This window comes from Electrophorus electricus, chromosome 6 (genome assembly GCF_013358815.1).
Source record: "Electrophorus electricus isolate fEleEle1 chromosome 6, fEleEle1.pri, whole genome shotgun sequence".
Lineage (NCBI taxonomy): Eukaryota > Metazoa > Chordata > Actinopteri > Gymnotiformes > Gymnotidae > Electrophorus > Electrophorus electricus.
In genome coordinates, this window is record NC_049540.1 from 24086721 (window position 1) to 24101594 (window position 14874).

At 38.1% G+C, this 14874-nt stretch overlaps 2 protein-coding genes and 1 long non-coding RNA gene across 3 annotated transcripts; 2 read left to right on the forward strand and 1 right to left on the reverse strand.

Annotated features, from left to right (window-relative positions):
- The first annotated feature begins 209 nt into the window (after positions 1 to 209).
- On the forward strand, positions 210 to 4556 carry LOC113567940. The gene is made up of 2 exons (XR_003409517.2): positions 210 to 707; positions 1080 to 4556. It is a non-coding gene; the product is annotated as an uncharacterized LOC113567940 (long non-coding RNA).
- Positions 4557 to 7570: 3014 nt separating this feature from the next.
- htr1ab (5-hydroxytryptamine (serotonin) receptor 1A b) lies at positions 7571 to 9040 on the reverse strand. The gene has a single exon (XM_026996085.2). The coding sequence runs from the start codon at positions 9038 to 9040 to the stop codon at positions 7799 to 7801; it is 1242 nt and encodes a 413-aa protein (XP_026851886.1). The 3' UTR covers positions 7571 to 7798.
- Positions 9041 to 9689: 649 nt separating this feature from the next.
- On the forward strand, positions 9690 to 14599 carry rnf180 (ring finger protein 180). Its single transcript, XM_026996087.2, has 7 exons — positions 9690 to 9850; positions 10722 to 10817; positions 11327 to 11413; positions 11840 to 12613; positions 13086 to 13296; positions 13782 to 13907; positions 14013 to 14599. The coding sequence occupies exons 1-7, from the start codon at positions 9833 to 9835 to the stop codon at positions 14189 to 14191; spliced, it is 1491 nt and encodes a 496-aa protein (XP_026851888.2). The 5' UTR covers positions 9690 to 9832; the 3' UTR covers positions 14192 to 14599.
- Positions 14600 to 14874: the final 275 nt, after the last annotated feature.

Consider the following 14874-nt stretch of genomic DNA (forward strand, 5'->3'; position numbering starts at 1 on the left):
GAACCGTTAGTTCAAGCACCAGTTGCACCATAACAACTTCACAACAGTACAAATTCATCTGAATATCTTAAATTGAAAAACTCAAAGATAAGATATTTAATCTCCAATTGTCATTTACTTGTCAAAAGCTAGGAAATATGTGCTACTACACTTTAGATATAAATGTATTTATTTATATTGGATGTTTAACGCTTTCATACCTCTATATAATTATATTCTCATCAAAACACCAGATAACCACTTTACTGTCATTCTAAACAAACAAAGAGATTCATAGCAGCATCTTGAAGTAAAACAAAGATGTTCAAACACTTTTTACAAAATGATTTATATGCATTAAAGTCAGATACAAATAGAAATGGCAACCTTTTTTAGGGGAACCAGAAGTATCAAATGTTTTGTACTTTGTTAAAATCTTTTTTCTTTGTTAACCACATCCTATGTGCTAGAGTACAGATCCAAAACAACAAAAATTGTGTCACAGTCTATTTCCAGTAAATACATTTCATGGCATCAAATACTGAGTTACTTTGCCAGTTTCCTGTACCCTTAGGGTTGGACCGTTTGACCAATCACCAAGCTAGATTCTGTGAAAGGAAATACTGTGTTTCCTGAATTTCCTCTACTTACAAGAGTTCTCTGCCTCAGGACTGGAGTTTTGCATACTTTGTCTTTTTCTAAGAGGTGGGTGTATAGCAGTAACTTAGGTAAGTCTCAAATTGAGTTATTTATTTGGTAATTCATCCTAAAGGTTTAACAAAACAAAATCTACAGACTTTGCATGTGGACAGGTGAATCTCCAAGTGTTTGAGGACTGGGTTGAAAATCAGCAGGATGAGCAATATGCTGCATTGAATCCGATTCATATGAAGTTTCAACAGATTAACCTCTTAAATTCCAGGGTTATTGTTTTGCTATTAATCTTATAGTATACTGGATAGTTATTACTGAAACTACACTGAAACTGTTTGGAGTTTGGACTCTTGGCTCCTTGAAGTGTAAAGTGTTTTAACAGTTTTCATATTTTCTTCATTTTCCTAATGATTTTGCTCTGATGGTTGTGCTTTAATCATTGTTAGGACCCGACCATTGCCTTGATTCCTGGAATCATGACTATATCTACTGAAGTCCGACCGTGGTAACCTGTGTTGGCCTCTGCCTAGATGCATTTGAAAAATGGATTTGGAGAAGTCCATTTAAAAGTGGAAACAGCTATGCCAAATGAGTCCCTCACTGCAGAATCCCTCACACCCTTCAGAGAGGCATGAAAACCTGACAGGCTTGTGGACAGATGCGATCACATAACGAACCCTGGACGTCTACCACCTCAGAGCTGTAAGACCTCGGCTATGTCCCATTGCTGCTGGAATATGGAGGTGAACATAACTATACTGCTTCTTGTTCTGGCTGGGCTCCTAATCCTGGTCCTGTTCTACCGTGTCCTGCTTCTGCGCCACAAGTTGCGTGTGGTTCAGGCCAGGAACGCTCTGGAGTACTGCAGCTTCTACCACATGGCACACTATAGCCTCAAACACCCAGACCTGCCACCTACCTTACCTGTGGCGACTCATTTGGTTACACAGCCCCATCCTGCCCCACCTCCACCCACTGGTGTTCTTTCCCCAGCTCCACCTGTTGTTCCAGCTCCTCCTGTTGTTCTCAACCTGCCTCCTCCTCCACCCCCCCCACTGCTGTCTCTGGCTCCTCCCACTATCTACACCACCCCACCTAGCCCTCGCTCAGACATGGAAGTGTACTCCCATATTGGGGTGCTGCGGACATCCAGACTCTCATGTGTGAGTCAGACCCAAGTGGTTCTTTTTGAACACTCATCCCTGTGACCCTGTGGAGAAAAACACCATCACTTTTATCATGCATTTTGCTGAAAGGCTTGCTTACTTATTCTAGCGTATTATGCATTTTTGTCATGGTCACATTTCTTTCCATAACCTGTGTCTTCAGAGACAGATTGTGCAAACATTCTGAAACCAAATAATGGTTCAGTCTGTTGGTATTCATTGCAGAGGTTTTCAATGTATTTCAGATGTTTATAATCATATGTTGACCTCTTTTTTTTCTCTTTCAAATGTCAAGATGCCCGACCCATACCACATTTTGCAGTTTATTTTTGCATAAATTGTACTATTGTATATCATATCAAGCTGTGTTGTAGAGGTGTAGGGTTATAGTCTGGACTATTCTATGTATCTGTGTATTCTCTGTATAGTGTCTGTATTTGTGACTGAGAGAGGCTAGTTCCTCCGATTTCCTGAATAACACTGACTTCATTATTTCCTGAATAGGGTGGGTTTTCCTGAACAGCTCTGTAATGCAATTTTTTTTCCCATTTCCTTTGGTGAGTATTGGTCAGTGTCCTTTTTTTCTCTGCTCATTTTTTAATTTTAGTCTATGTTTGTGTTCAAATTATTGGCAAATTACTAATTTACTGAACCCTGGGCATTTTCAGCATATCCACTTACTATAAACTGAAACAAAAACAATTGTTTTTGTTAGTGCTGCAGCTTAAAGTAAGCAAGTGAAAAGGGGCTAAAAAATCAAAGAAATCTTGGACAAAAATGTAATTAAATACTTTTAGATGAAAAATAAGATCATTGTTTAGCACAAAGCTGCAGCAAGCAATAGATTATAAGAAGCATTTAGAGGAAGTTACTTAATTAAGTTCTAGTTAACTGGTTCTTGGGTACCAACCATATTTTCCCAGTCTCTCCATGTCCAGGTCACTGTCTACATAAAATAATCTACAAATAACAATGAAAATTAAACCTATACAATGCAACTTGTCTTTATTTACATATAGCAGTATGCAAAATTATTTCATAATCAAAGAATTATAGATTTGAGAGAGCAACTTTACACTCTCTTTTTAATTACTTATTTGCAAAGACTCTTTCAGGCTGCATGTTGTATCTGTCCAAGTTCATAAGCTTCTTCATCTCTTCTGCATAATGATTCTGTATTCACCTCTTTCATGGCCAAAAATATAGTCCATATAAATATTTCACTATTCTCCATCCTGTTCTCTATCTGATTATATATAACTCAACATTATTGTTAAAATGGCTGCCGTAAATATTTCGTAAATATTAGTGTTTGGATCAAAGATGATGCAGGCTTTAGTTTGGCTGGCAGGTTAATGCAAAGCACTGTGGGAGGAAACCTGGGAATTTATAAACCCTGGTGAGACTGGGGACAGGCATGTGTTATCAGTACTCAGGTGAAGTATTGCTGACGTGTGAAGGGAAAGAGGTGTGTTGCAAACAGGTGTGTTACTGTGATTGGTGCTCATGGGGTGTATGTGTACACTGCCTTGTGTGTGGCTGGATATCAGTTAGAACGTGACATCTAAAAGCATATTAGTGATTCTTGAATTGGTAAGTAATTCAGCTAATTATAAAAAATTGAATGGGGTGTATCTTTTCTTTATGTGAAATAATTAGACAATTTGAATTGTCTGTTGTTATTGCATGGCATGTTCAATTCTCCTAAATCTTTCACAAAGATGTAACAACATGTTAACGGAATAAATCAACTCTTTACAGCAGTTTGTTCATTAACTTATCAAAGTTGTAAAAGTGTTATTCCCCATGATTTTATATTGGTTAAATAAATGTAGCTGGTGTATAAACTGGTGGGGAGAAAAGTAACCTTACACATTCACAGTAAGTTTCAGTTTGTTTTACACTATCTAGGGCCTGCAAACTTTTTGTAAAATAGAGGCTACTCTAAAATAGCATTCTGCTCTATATGTGTTATGATGTGTAGCTCTCAATTTATCCTTAGATTATGAATTATATCGATACTGAGAAATTGCAAAATCTCAGAGAACACAATTCAACCTGTTCATGGATCATGGACACCTAAACTCTCCCATTAAGTGCCAGTTCTACTCTAAGTAACATTCAGCACTGAGTTGTTTGTCTTGGCTGATATGACAGCAATTAGGATTCTGTCAAATTAAAGCTGTTCCAGTTGGAGAAATTCTGAAGTGACAAGTGTAATTCCTGTTGACAGAGTAAGCCAAGAACCATCTGGATACTATCCAAAGAAGTGGTTTGCATGAGTGATATGTTGTGTGGAGTCATTGTGTGCAAGCATACAAAGCTTTTTTTATGGATAGAGTTTTGGATGTAGTTTTGGTCTTCAGATGTCTGGAATCTGCATTTTATTTTTTTTATTTATTTAAACAGAGCATAATGTTTTCTTTTTTCATGTAATTCAAGTTGGACCACGTTGCACTTCTGCCAGGGTCTCTATGTAACTCAGCAGAACATCTCTGTTTAGCATTACATGAGCGCTGTTTGCTTTGTATTGTTTTATGTATTTTGGTTGTGAACAGTTCTCTTTCATACCCTAGGAACAGAAGCTGTTTAGTCCTCACCTCCCACCCAGGAATCACTTTCATATCTTCTCTGGCATAATGACAGAATACATCAGAGTCCAAGAAAAAGTACATTTTTGAATTGAAAAACAGAAAAGTCTTGTGATTTTTAAATATGTGCTACAAACATGAAACACATAAAGCTAACTTATGTAGATTTGTTCTTGTTGATGATAATGTTTTTATGTTATTGTGTACACATGGTGCCATTGTTGTGAAAAGAACCTGCGTGGCAGGCATTTGGCTATGTTGGCCATCATCTGGCCAAACATTTCAGTAGATTATCAAATGTTGGTGTGGGCTAAATTCTATTCTTGGTGTAAACCCTGATGAGAGAACATAGCCTCACAAATTAACCAGTCCAGACAGTGTGATTAGATCAGGCCTTCCCAAATCCACTGTCTTTGCCTGCTCCCCAAGCACACTGCTGGATTCTAGATCTGTTGGCACGGTCTGTCTGCCTCGCATAATGCTGTATTTAAGTGGCTGAAGACTGTTCCATTTGATGACTGATGAGGTTTTTATTTTTTACTGAACAGCAGAGAAAAAGATTCCATCAGAATTTCCCTTTATCCTGCTGAATGCCTGCAAGTAACAATTTTGTCTCAGTTGTTTAAGTTGTGGGGATTTTGTGATGCGTTGTGACATTTTGGAGCAAAGGAGCGAGGCACGAGTGATAGAAAAAGGATTTTAATGAAGAAACAAAAGCAAGCCACAGTAAAAAATGTAACAGAAACAAGAAAGTGAATAGTTTGAAGTTCATAAGCTTGCAAGACATGTTTCCATACAGGAAACAGTCAAGACAAAGCACTGAAAGATGATCCAGTAGTCTTAAATAGGGAAGATGGAATGAGTTGCAGGTGTATGTGATAATTAATAAATAGGTGATTGTGAACGTGGAAATGGTTGTGTCGTGATTGGTGGGGGGACTGGCGTTTGAAAGGCTGAAGGTGTCTGATTGACCAGAGGTGGGTGAATGGGGCTGTGTGGATGATAGGATGTATATGTATGTTTGGTTACGTATGGGCCTGGACATTGCACGCGTGATATCTGCAGGTCCTGTGAAACACTGCTGTGAACTACTACAATTTAAACTCAATCTTACTTTACAATCTCAAGACTGAAATTGAGCTTCATACCATGCAATATAATCATAAATTCACCCTAGACTTATGTATGTTATGTAATGATATCATTAGAAGGTAGCACACAGGTTTAATAAAAAGATGAGAGGAAATTATATATTAATACTCTTTTGATGTTACAAAGATCTGAATATACTTATATCTGGATATGAGCTGAAGGATTATAGCAAGTGATTCTCCCCCTGAGCACAACTGTTCCTTCAGTGTTTAAGTTTAGTGATGAAAAGGATGTTTCAAGCCTCTTATCACCATCTCACCATCTGCAGGTCCTGAAAGTAATCACATGCTCCTCATTTTGGCTTATCTTGACAGCTCAAAGTCAACAGCGGCATTGAAATGCAGCATGTTACATAACTTGAGGTGAAAGAGCTGAGCTCTGATTGTCACTGCCTCCAGCATGGCACGCTTGCATCAGCTCCTACCAAGTCTGCCACCCAATGGCTCTTCATCTGTCTTCTGCTTGAGCAAGAGACAGGCATGTTTGGTGATAGGGCTGAGGCAAGGCTGGGACAAGCATCACACTAAAAACCAAACAGATTTTAGATCTCAGTTGATGAAAAATGGTTCCTGAAGGTTTTCTGTCTCATATCATTCAATAACTCGTTTTGCATAAATGTTTTCCTAATTAAAAAAAAAAAATGCAGTTAATGCTTTCTAAAAGCACAGGGACCAAATGTATAATTTTCCTGCAGTCCAAACTCGTGGTATTAGTAAAAAAAAATGTATAATTGATTGTTGGTCACACAAAAAGCAGTTGGGATATTCGATATTCTATTTAAGCAAAGTTCATAATTTGAGCAGGGCACAGTTTTGAGGCTGGGTCTTTACTATAGGCTGCCCGGTCTATCTAACTGCACATGGCCACTCTGTATTGTCCTAGGTCTTTGATCAGATAATTGCCCCTCAGACCTAGACTTTGCAACCCGTGAGTGTCACTATGGAGACCAGTGGTGTCAGTGGTGTGGGGTGGCTTTTAGTGGTTTCAGCTTGATTGGATTTTTTGACAGCTGAAGTGACTAGAGAATATAAAGTGTCCTGACCAACAAGAAGTCTTGTAAAAATGCAATTAACAAGATAATCATATAAATATAATGCAATTCAATACAATACAGTACATATGCGCAGTAGTAGTTTTATTTGCTAAGGTGATTAATTGGTTCTGGAAGTCACCACCAAATCATCTTTTTTGGAGTGCTACCATATTTATCTGTATTCATCTGCATTTCAATCTCTTATTAAGTAACAGAATCAAAAGTCTATAAAGTATTTCTATTCATTTTGAAAACATATCCCTTCTATGCATTCAGTGTTCTCACTTTTTTACATTGCTGAAAGGTGAAAAGGGGCTTTTTATTTTTACAAACTACAAAAGCAATACTAACCAACAGTGAAAATAAACAAACACCATCATTATTATTCTTGTGACACCCTATGTTCTAAAAACAATGATAATAGGGTTGAGATTTGAAAATACCACTCACTATGTACAGACTTAACAATAAATGATTGGGTCAGCTGTTTTTATATTACTATGTGATTTCAAATAAAGAAAATAAAAATATCCATGAATTAATTTTTCTTTATCAGGATACCTTTCTGCTTAAATTATCATGAATCTATCAAAGAGGCCACAAAAATCAATAACAAAAAGACATAAAGGCCCTTAAATATATTTACATCATATATTTTTCAAGATGTCCTGTAAAAAAAACTATAGACGAAACTGGTGTGGAGCTATTTTTTTTTCATCATTTCAAAAAATAAAAAATAAAAAGAATCTCAGGTGATAATGTCAGGTAAGAGAAATTATAGGTATAGTATGTACCTTTTCATGAAATCTGTATTCATTATTTTTGAGACTTGATTTATCTGGAAGTAGTTCGTTTGGAACATATTGGATATTTGCCTTCTAAACCATTAAGTATAAAGAACCAGAGCACAGAGTGGAGTCAGTGTAGAATCAGTTTATTTCACAGCATGAACACGTTCATGTTTAAATGGACATGAGTATTACACGTTCTTCCTCTGCATACACAGTATTATACACCTTTTCTGAAAATAGAAACAATGGGATTTATGCAATGACCCCGTCCAAAACCTGCCAAGCGTGATCATTCTTCCACTGAAGGAATGTTTTATACTGGATGTCTGTCACATCATTATCTCAATCCATCAAGGTCTATCTGAACAAACTGTTCGTAGCAAGTAAATGACGAAATTCTGTAATAACCGATTTACAAAGAAAACCCTGTATTCACGGTCTGCAAAAATGACATTTTATAATTTTTTTAAATGCACTCTGGAAGTCTTTGTTGAAGTAAGCGTATATGATGGGATTCAAAAGGGAGTTTGAGTACCCAAGCCAATTAATCACGTCTCTGAGCCACACGGGCATTTCACAAGATGAGCAAAAAGGCATTACCAGCGCTTTGATAAAGAAAGGTAGCCAGCAAAGAATGAAGGTGCCCATTATGATGCCCAATGTCTTCACTGTTTTGCGCTCCCGTGCCAGAGCAAGCTTTCTCTTGGCTTCGGAATTTTTTTCATGTCTGTTCTCGAAGAGAGGGAGAGTGTTTGTTGTGTTTGGGAGAGGAATATTGTTTTTCGAATTACCATGAACTTCAATAATCTCCAATGACTCGCCGTCGTCCGCATGCTTGATCGAGCCATTTATGCATGAAGCTGGTTGGGGTTCGACGGTGCTCTTCCAGTTTTTGCCAACCTCCACGTTTGTTTTCTTAGACAGAGCGGGTGATACAGTCAAGCATTTTACTTTCTTTTTCTCTGTTTTTCGCACCGTTTTGCGAATTCGGAATCGTGCGGCTTTGAATATACGTCCATACAGGACAAGCATAAGAATCAGTGGTATATAAAACGCACAAAAGGTTGAGTAAATCGTATACCATGGATCATGACTGATAGTGCACGCTTCGGGATTAGCCATATCTTCTGCTTTACTCTTGGGCTGTGACTTCATGATCAGCATGGGTGGAACTGATATTGAGAAGCCTACCAGCCACGTAACGCTGATTAAAACCGCGGCACGTTTGAGCGTTCTTTTTTTCATGTAATCTATAGGATCGGTTATAGCCCAGTATCTGTCCAAAGCTATTGCGCACAGATGCAGAATTGAAGATGTGCAGCACAGAACATCCAATGAGATAAAAATGTCACAAGTTACCTGTCCAAGTGTCCACTTGTCTAAAACTTGGTAAAGACATGCCATTGGCAGAACAAGCACAGATACCATAAGATCCGTAACAGCAAGTGATCCGATCAGATAGTTTGCCACATTCTGAAGAGACCTCTCCAAAGCTATAGCTGCAACGACGCACGCGTTCCCAAAAATGGAACAAAGAATAAGTGCACCAATTAGCAAAGATGTAGATATCTGATAACTCAACGGAACCTTCACAGGCAGCGTTACTTTGTTGTTTTGGTAATATAAATTACTATCATTGTGAAATAGTGAAGACAGGTTGGTTATTTCTTCCATGTCGTGATAACGTAGAGCGCAAAATTCGAAAAAAGCTTCAGTCACTTATATTACTCCTTTCATTGGAGTGCAGGCGAACGAGGCATGAACATTTTCACTGTCGGTTTGTGACGAGGCGAGACCATTTATACCAGCACTAGATAATACGTCAGTTACCTACGCAGGTGGATCAGAGTTCGTACTCGGTTCTTCCACTTAGCATTGTGATTCTGCAGGAAGACATGTTTTTCGCAAGACATTGTTTAAGCCACATTTCACCTGTACTCTTTGTTACACAAATTACTGTGAAGCCATGAATGCTAGTAATACGCATAGCGTACTGATAACTTTTGCATCCCTGTACTTTTCATGCTCAGGACCGCAGTCAGTGACATTTGTACAGCTGAACGTGCTGCTGCTGCCACCTGGTGTATCTACTTTCAGAATCATAACGAATAAGAAACATTTACATTTTGTGAAAAGTAGTTCGCTACCTAGCCAGAAGAAGAATAAGAATGGCATAGTATGGCATATATTTAAATGTACCCCAAGCATATGGTCTTCCACAGTAAGATTTCCTTCTATTCGTGGTGAGTGACGATCTCGCAGTCAAAAATAGTGGTGGCAGTCTGAGAAAAGAATGCGTGTGGCGATTTTAGAATCGCGTTTGGGGTCATGACGGACCCTGTAGCTTCACTCGCAGTAAACAAAAACGACTCAGCGTGGTGTTTGTTTTTAGCTAGTTAGCTAAGTTAGCTAAGTTAGCTGATCTGCCTATTTACGGTTTCGTCAAAGACCTTTAGCAACGAAATAATGTCCTGCTTTGATACGGTAACCAGCAGCTAGATAGCTGGCGTTACATATGTTATTATTTATTATATATTATTATACAAGTTCATATGTCTCTAGCTAACTAGGTAGCAAGTTAACAATAACTTTATCGAACATTTTAAATTAACCGGATAGACATTGTACGCAAATGTTCGCTTAACTTAATGTGAAACAGGAATATGGTAACGTTAGTTTGCTAGCTAGCACTTTATCTTAGCTAGGTTATGAAATTAGCCAAGTAGCTAGGTTGCTTGTTAGATTCTAGAATTGCGTAGTGTTAGATTGACTACTTGGCTAGTGAACTAGACATATTTCGAAGCATAGTGATCAGTGATAGATTATAAAATCGCCACACGCATTCCTTTTTCAGACTGCCACCACTAAATATTTTTGACTGCGTAATGGCAGGGGAAATGGCTAACTGAAAAGCAGGAACATGATTGTTAGCTAGCTGGCTGATTAAACCTTCATTACGGCTATGTGCAAAACTTGGCTGCAAATCCTGATTCAAAATATATAGCTACAATATAGTTCTAGAGGGTTCATAAGGGAGGATTTTCAGTTAGTTGGGTAAATTCTAAATAAATCGGACGAAACCACACTGGGCTTGCTCAGTAGGCCATAGGTCGGCAGATGGTTTTTGTAAAAGTGCTTCGTGACAATGTCAGACCTCAAAGAAATAAAACAGAATTTAGACAATGTAGCCTATATCCATTGCTTCTAATTCTGTGGGGTAATTTTAGGCTTAAGTCGTTTGGCTAACTGGGAAGTCTCAAGATCTAAAATATTCTGTCATTGTTTTATAACGGGATTCTGTCCTTTTGCTTGTGCTTGTTGGCAGCTAACCAGTCATTCATATTTTTCAATACAGGACAGAGTATCAAACATTCTAGGGATTGCAGAGGAACCCTTAATTCTTCGATGTAGAAAATGCAGAAGATGTGTTGCAGATTCAACATGCCTTTCAGTGGGTAACTTCTAATACCTAAAAGCCTATAGGACAACCATTATTATAGATAAATTATAGCTCATAATGCTAAAAAATGACACAAATGTTAGCCAGTGTCAGAATAGCTGTAACAACCTGATTACTGTTGAGTTAGATCAGCTGAGCTCCAGATTCCCTGTAAGTTCAGTTGGCAGTGGTAGCCTAGTGGTTAAGGTGCTTAACCAGTAATTGGAAGGTTGCCAGTTCAAGCCCCACCAAGTTGCCACTGTTGGATCCTTGAGCAAGGCCCTTAACCCTCAATTGCTCAAATTGTGTTCAGTCATAATCGTAAGTCACTTTGGATAAAAGTGTCAGCGAAATGTCATAAATGTAAGTTTGAACACCCAGTGTAAACTAGGTCTAGCATGAAATGGCATGATTAACAGACCATTAGTAGCTAACCTTATGCTCTGCATAAGGTTATGAATCTGTGTTGAAGAGTGTGGATTTTCAGAAATTCAGAAGATCCTGATTTTGCTTTTTTGCAGGCATCAAAAGAGCTCAAGATTACATGCAATGTGTGGCATGTAGATGTGAACACCTTGCCAGAGTGGATTCTGACAGTTGTTAATAAGGTACAATACATCCATACTACTGAAGTATTTTTTTTTTGTAGTTTTTATTAACTTATATATGATTATACATTCACATATATGTTGAACTGGTTGATTTATTATTGTGCCTAAATATGTATTTGAATTGCAGAGCTGTTATTGAAATAAATGAAATTAGATAGCACCTCAGGGGTAGGCTTCTGTTGCAGAACAGACAGCAGTTTGAAAATATATGTGGTACTTGGGTGTCTTAGAGGAAGCATATGCACACTGCACCCTGTACAGTTGGTAGTTGTTATATGCTAGAGGAGGGGCTAGGTAGTTGGAGGATGAAAATTGTCATAACCGCTGGATATACTGGGAGAAAAGATGGATAAAATTGGAGGAATATGTAAAAACAATAACATTTGTTAGGAAATTTTCATTGGCATCTTTATCTTTTTACAGGCTCAATGGACTGTTGGAAAACTGAACTGTCAATACTGCGGCGCTCGGTTGGGAGCTTTCAATTTCTTGAACTGTCCAAAATGTCCTTGTGGACACGATACAAGTGTTCACTTTAGCAAAAGCCGTGTCGATGAGGGCATTAAGCGTTTTGTCTACTTAAGCAGAGCAGGCAGAGCTGGAGGACAGGCAGAGGGATTAGCGTGTCTGGGAAGGTGTTTAGGTAACCAGAAAAGGCTGGAAGGGTTAGAACTCAGAGGTGGCTTTAATTCAAACCCAAACCCAAATGATGGTCTACATCTAGTCACCCAGACACTGAACTCAGAGATTGATCCTGCAACTATGCAGATACAAGCAGCCTGTTTTGGTCATGACCCCTCTGTCATCTCACCCGAGAGCATCCTTTCTTTGACCCACACCTCCCCTACAGATGAGTGCATAAATGAGCCAGTGGCTGCTTTAGAGTTAAATGAAGAACCTCAAAACCACAGGTCTGTTGATACAAATAATGAAGGTCACAGAGACATAGAGACATTTGGTTATCTGGAGGACACAGACAGTAGTGTCACTTTCGTCCCATCACTGGAAACACATACTCTAGACACAGTAGCACAGCATGAGCAAGAGGGTCTTGAAGTGACAGAGGAGGTTTTGTCCCATGCTACCTCCAGAACTGTGCAGTTGACCAAGAGGAAGAAGAATTGCTTTAAAAGCCTAAGGAGAAAACAGAGAAAGAGAGAGCGCTGGCTTCAGAGTCAACTAGAGGACAAGGAACTGGTGAGATATCCTCATAAGAGTTATTGTGTTTGTAAAATCACCACTACTCAAGGTCACCTGCTATTGATGTGGGAGTCTCTAGCATGAGATGTGATAAATCTTTTTATTTGTGAAAACTTTCATTGTTGAGTTGTTGAATCATCAAAATGACAACAATCAAAGGCAGAGGATGGCTACATTTAAAAGAACCAATATTTTAATAAGTTGTTTTTTTAACATTTGGACTTGACAGGCCAAGTAAGAGCAGTATTTAATAGGTATTATTAATAGTTTAATAAGAGATGAAAGAGCCTCTGCAGACTGTTGCAGACTCAGAAGTGTCATTTATTGTTTTTTAGATCAAATCTGTCTCAATATCTGTGGCAATATACAGTTTGATATAAATACCTTATTAACATCAGCAATTAACAAATATAAATCATATAAGAATAGGTACATTAAATACAGTTTGTGTATATCTGCTGTGTTGAAGTGTGTGAAGAACAATTTGATGAGCAGCGATGAAGAGAAAGAGGGCTACACTTGTGCTGTGTGTCTGGATGTGTACTACAACCCTTACATGTGCCAGCCCTGTAGTCATGTGTTCTGTGAGCCCTGCCTGAGGATGCTGGCAAGGAACCGACCCAGCAACACCCCTTGCCCCCTCTGTAGAACTCTCATATCCCAGGTGCTTTTCCAAACAGGTCAGTTCAACAAATGAATGCCATAGTGTCTCTTGGTACAATAGGATTTGGACTGAATATGCAACAGGGGCCAGTTTTACCAATATGGGTTAAGGCTGGTCTTGGGCTCAATTGCAGTCTCCTTTGTAATAAAACACACGAAACAGTCATGTAACCATTTGTTTTTATGCACCATTGATTTGGTACTTACTAACATTTCACATTTGATTAATCCAGGGACTGTTTAAAATGTTTTTAAAAAGCAAATTTTTCTTTTTAGCACATAGTATATTTTATATATAATACATATATAAAAAAATAAATAAATATATATATATATATATATATATATATATATATATATATATATATATATATATATATATATATAAAGTATATTACTAATTAGCATTTACTAAATACTAATTATTTACTAATTATTACCTTGATTTTAATGTTTCAGTTTTACAGGTAAATCATAACACATGAATGTCCTTGTGTTTTAGAGCTCCATCAGTCCATTAGGTCAAACTTCCAGAAAGAATACCTGTCAAGAAAAGAGGTTTTCCAAAAGAACAACTATTCCAAATGGCCTCTGCCCAACTGCCCAAAGCGGTTCCACATGTTATGGGGTTTGTCGTTTTGAACATGTGTTGATTCTTTTTAAAATAACATTCACAAGATTCTCACTCTGTTAGATTGTTTGGCACTTAGTTATTTCCATTTTGTTTCCAAAGGATTCCACAGACAAGGTGCCTCTCGGAGGCACAGGGCATTTGGACTTGATGGGCTGGATCTGGGAGAAATGCAGGGCTGGCCTTTTAACTCTGATGTGATGGTCATCATCATGTATTCATTTCATTGGGTGTTGGCTTTAATCACCTTTTGTGGCCTTTGCTATTTCTTTCTGTTCTGATGTTTTGTGATTTGTTGTATTCAAGGTAGACAATCTAGAGCTTTTGACAGCAGTCATCTTTTTGAAAGAGAGAGAGAGAGAGAGAGAGAGAGAGAGAATGAGAATGAGAATGTGGGTTTGTGCTAGTACATGGCACACTTTAACCTGACAAACAAATATACCTTCACCAGAGAAAATGACAACAATCAAAGGCAGAGGATGGCTACATTTCAAGGAACTAATATTTTAATAAGGTTATTTAAGTTTATTTGTCATGTCATTTGTATCTTGTCCTTTATGGCATTTAAAGCTGTTCGCCTGAAATTGGTTTTGTGTTTGCTATTGGTTCCAAGTTTGGCAATTTTCTTTGAAAAAGTAAATGATGTTTTAATGAAACACTTGTCCTCCCATAAAAAATCTTCAAGCTTTTGAAGTTGCATCTGTTTTTTAATATCACCCACTGCCTTGACACAATTGACACAAAGTTCTTTTGTTGTGAACTCTACAAGAACAAAAAATTTTTCAACCACTCTACCCAACAGCAGTGTAATTCTGAGATGCTGACTGAACACAGAAGCTTCCTGTGAATCATTTGTCCTGGGAATATCTACATTGAGAGATGGTTCTATCTGCCTGTCACTGGAGCTGGAGCTGCAGAGCTCTTAGCAGCACTTGGCCTGTGACGGGGAAGGGGAGGGGGGAGT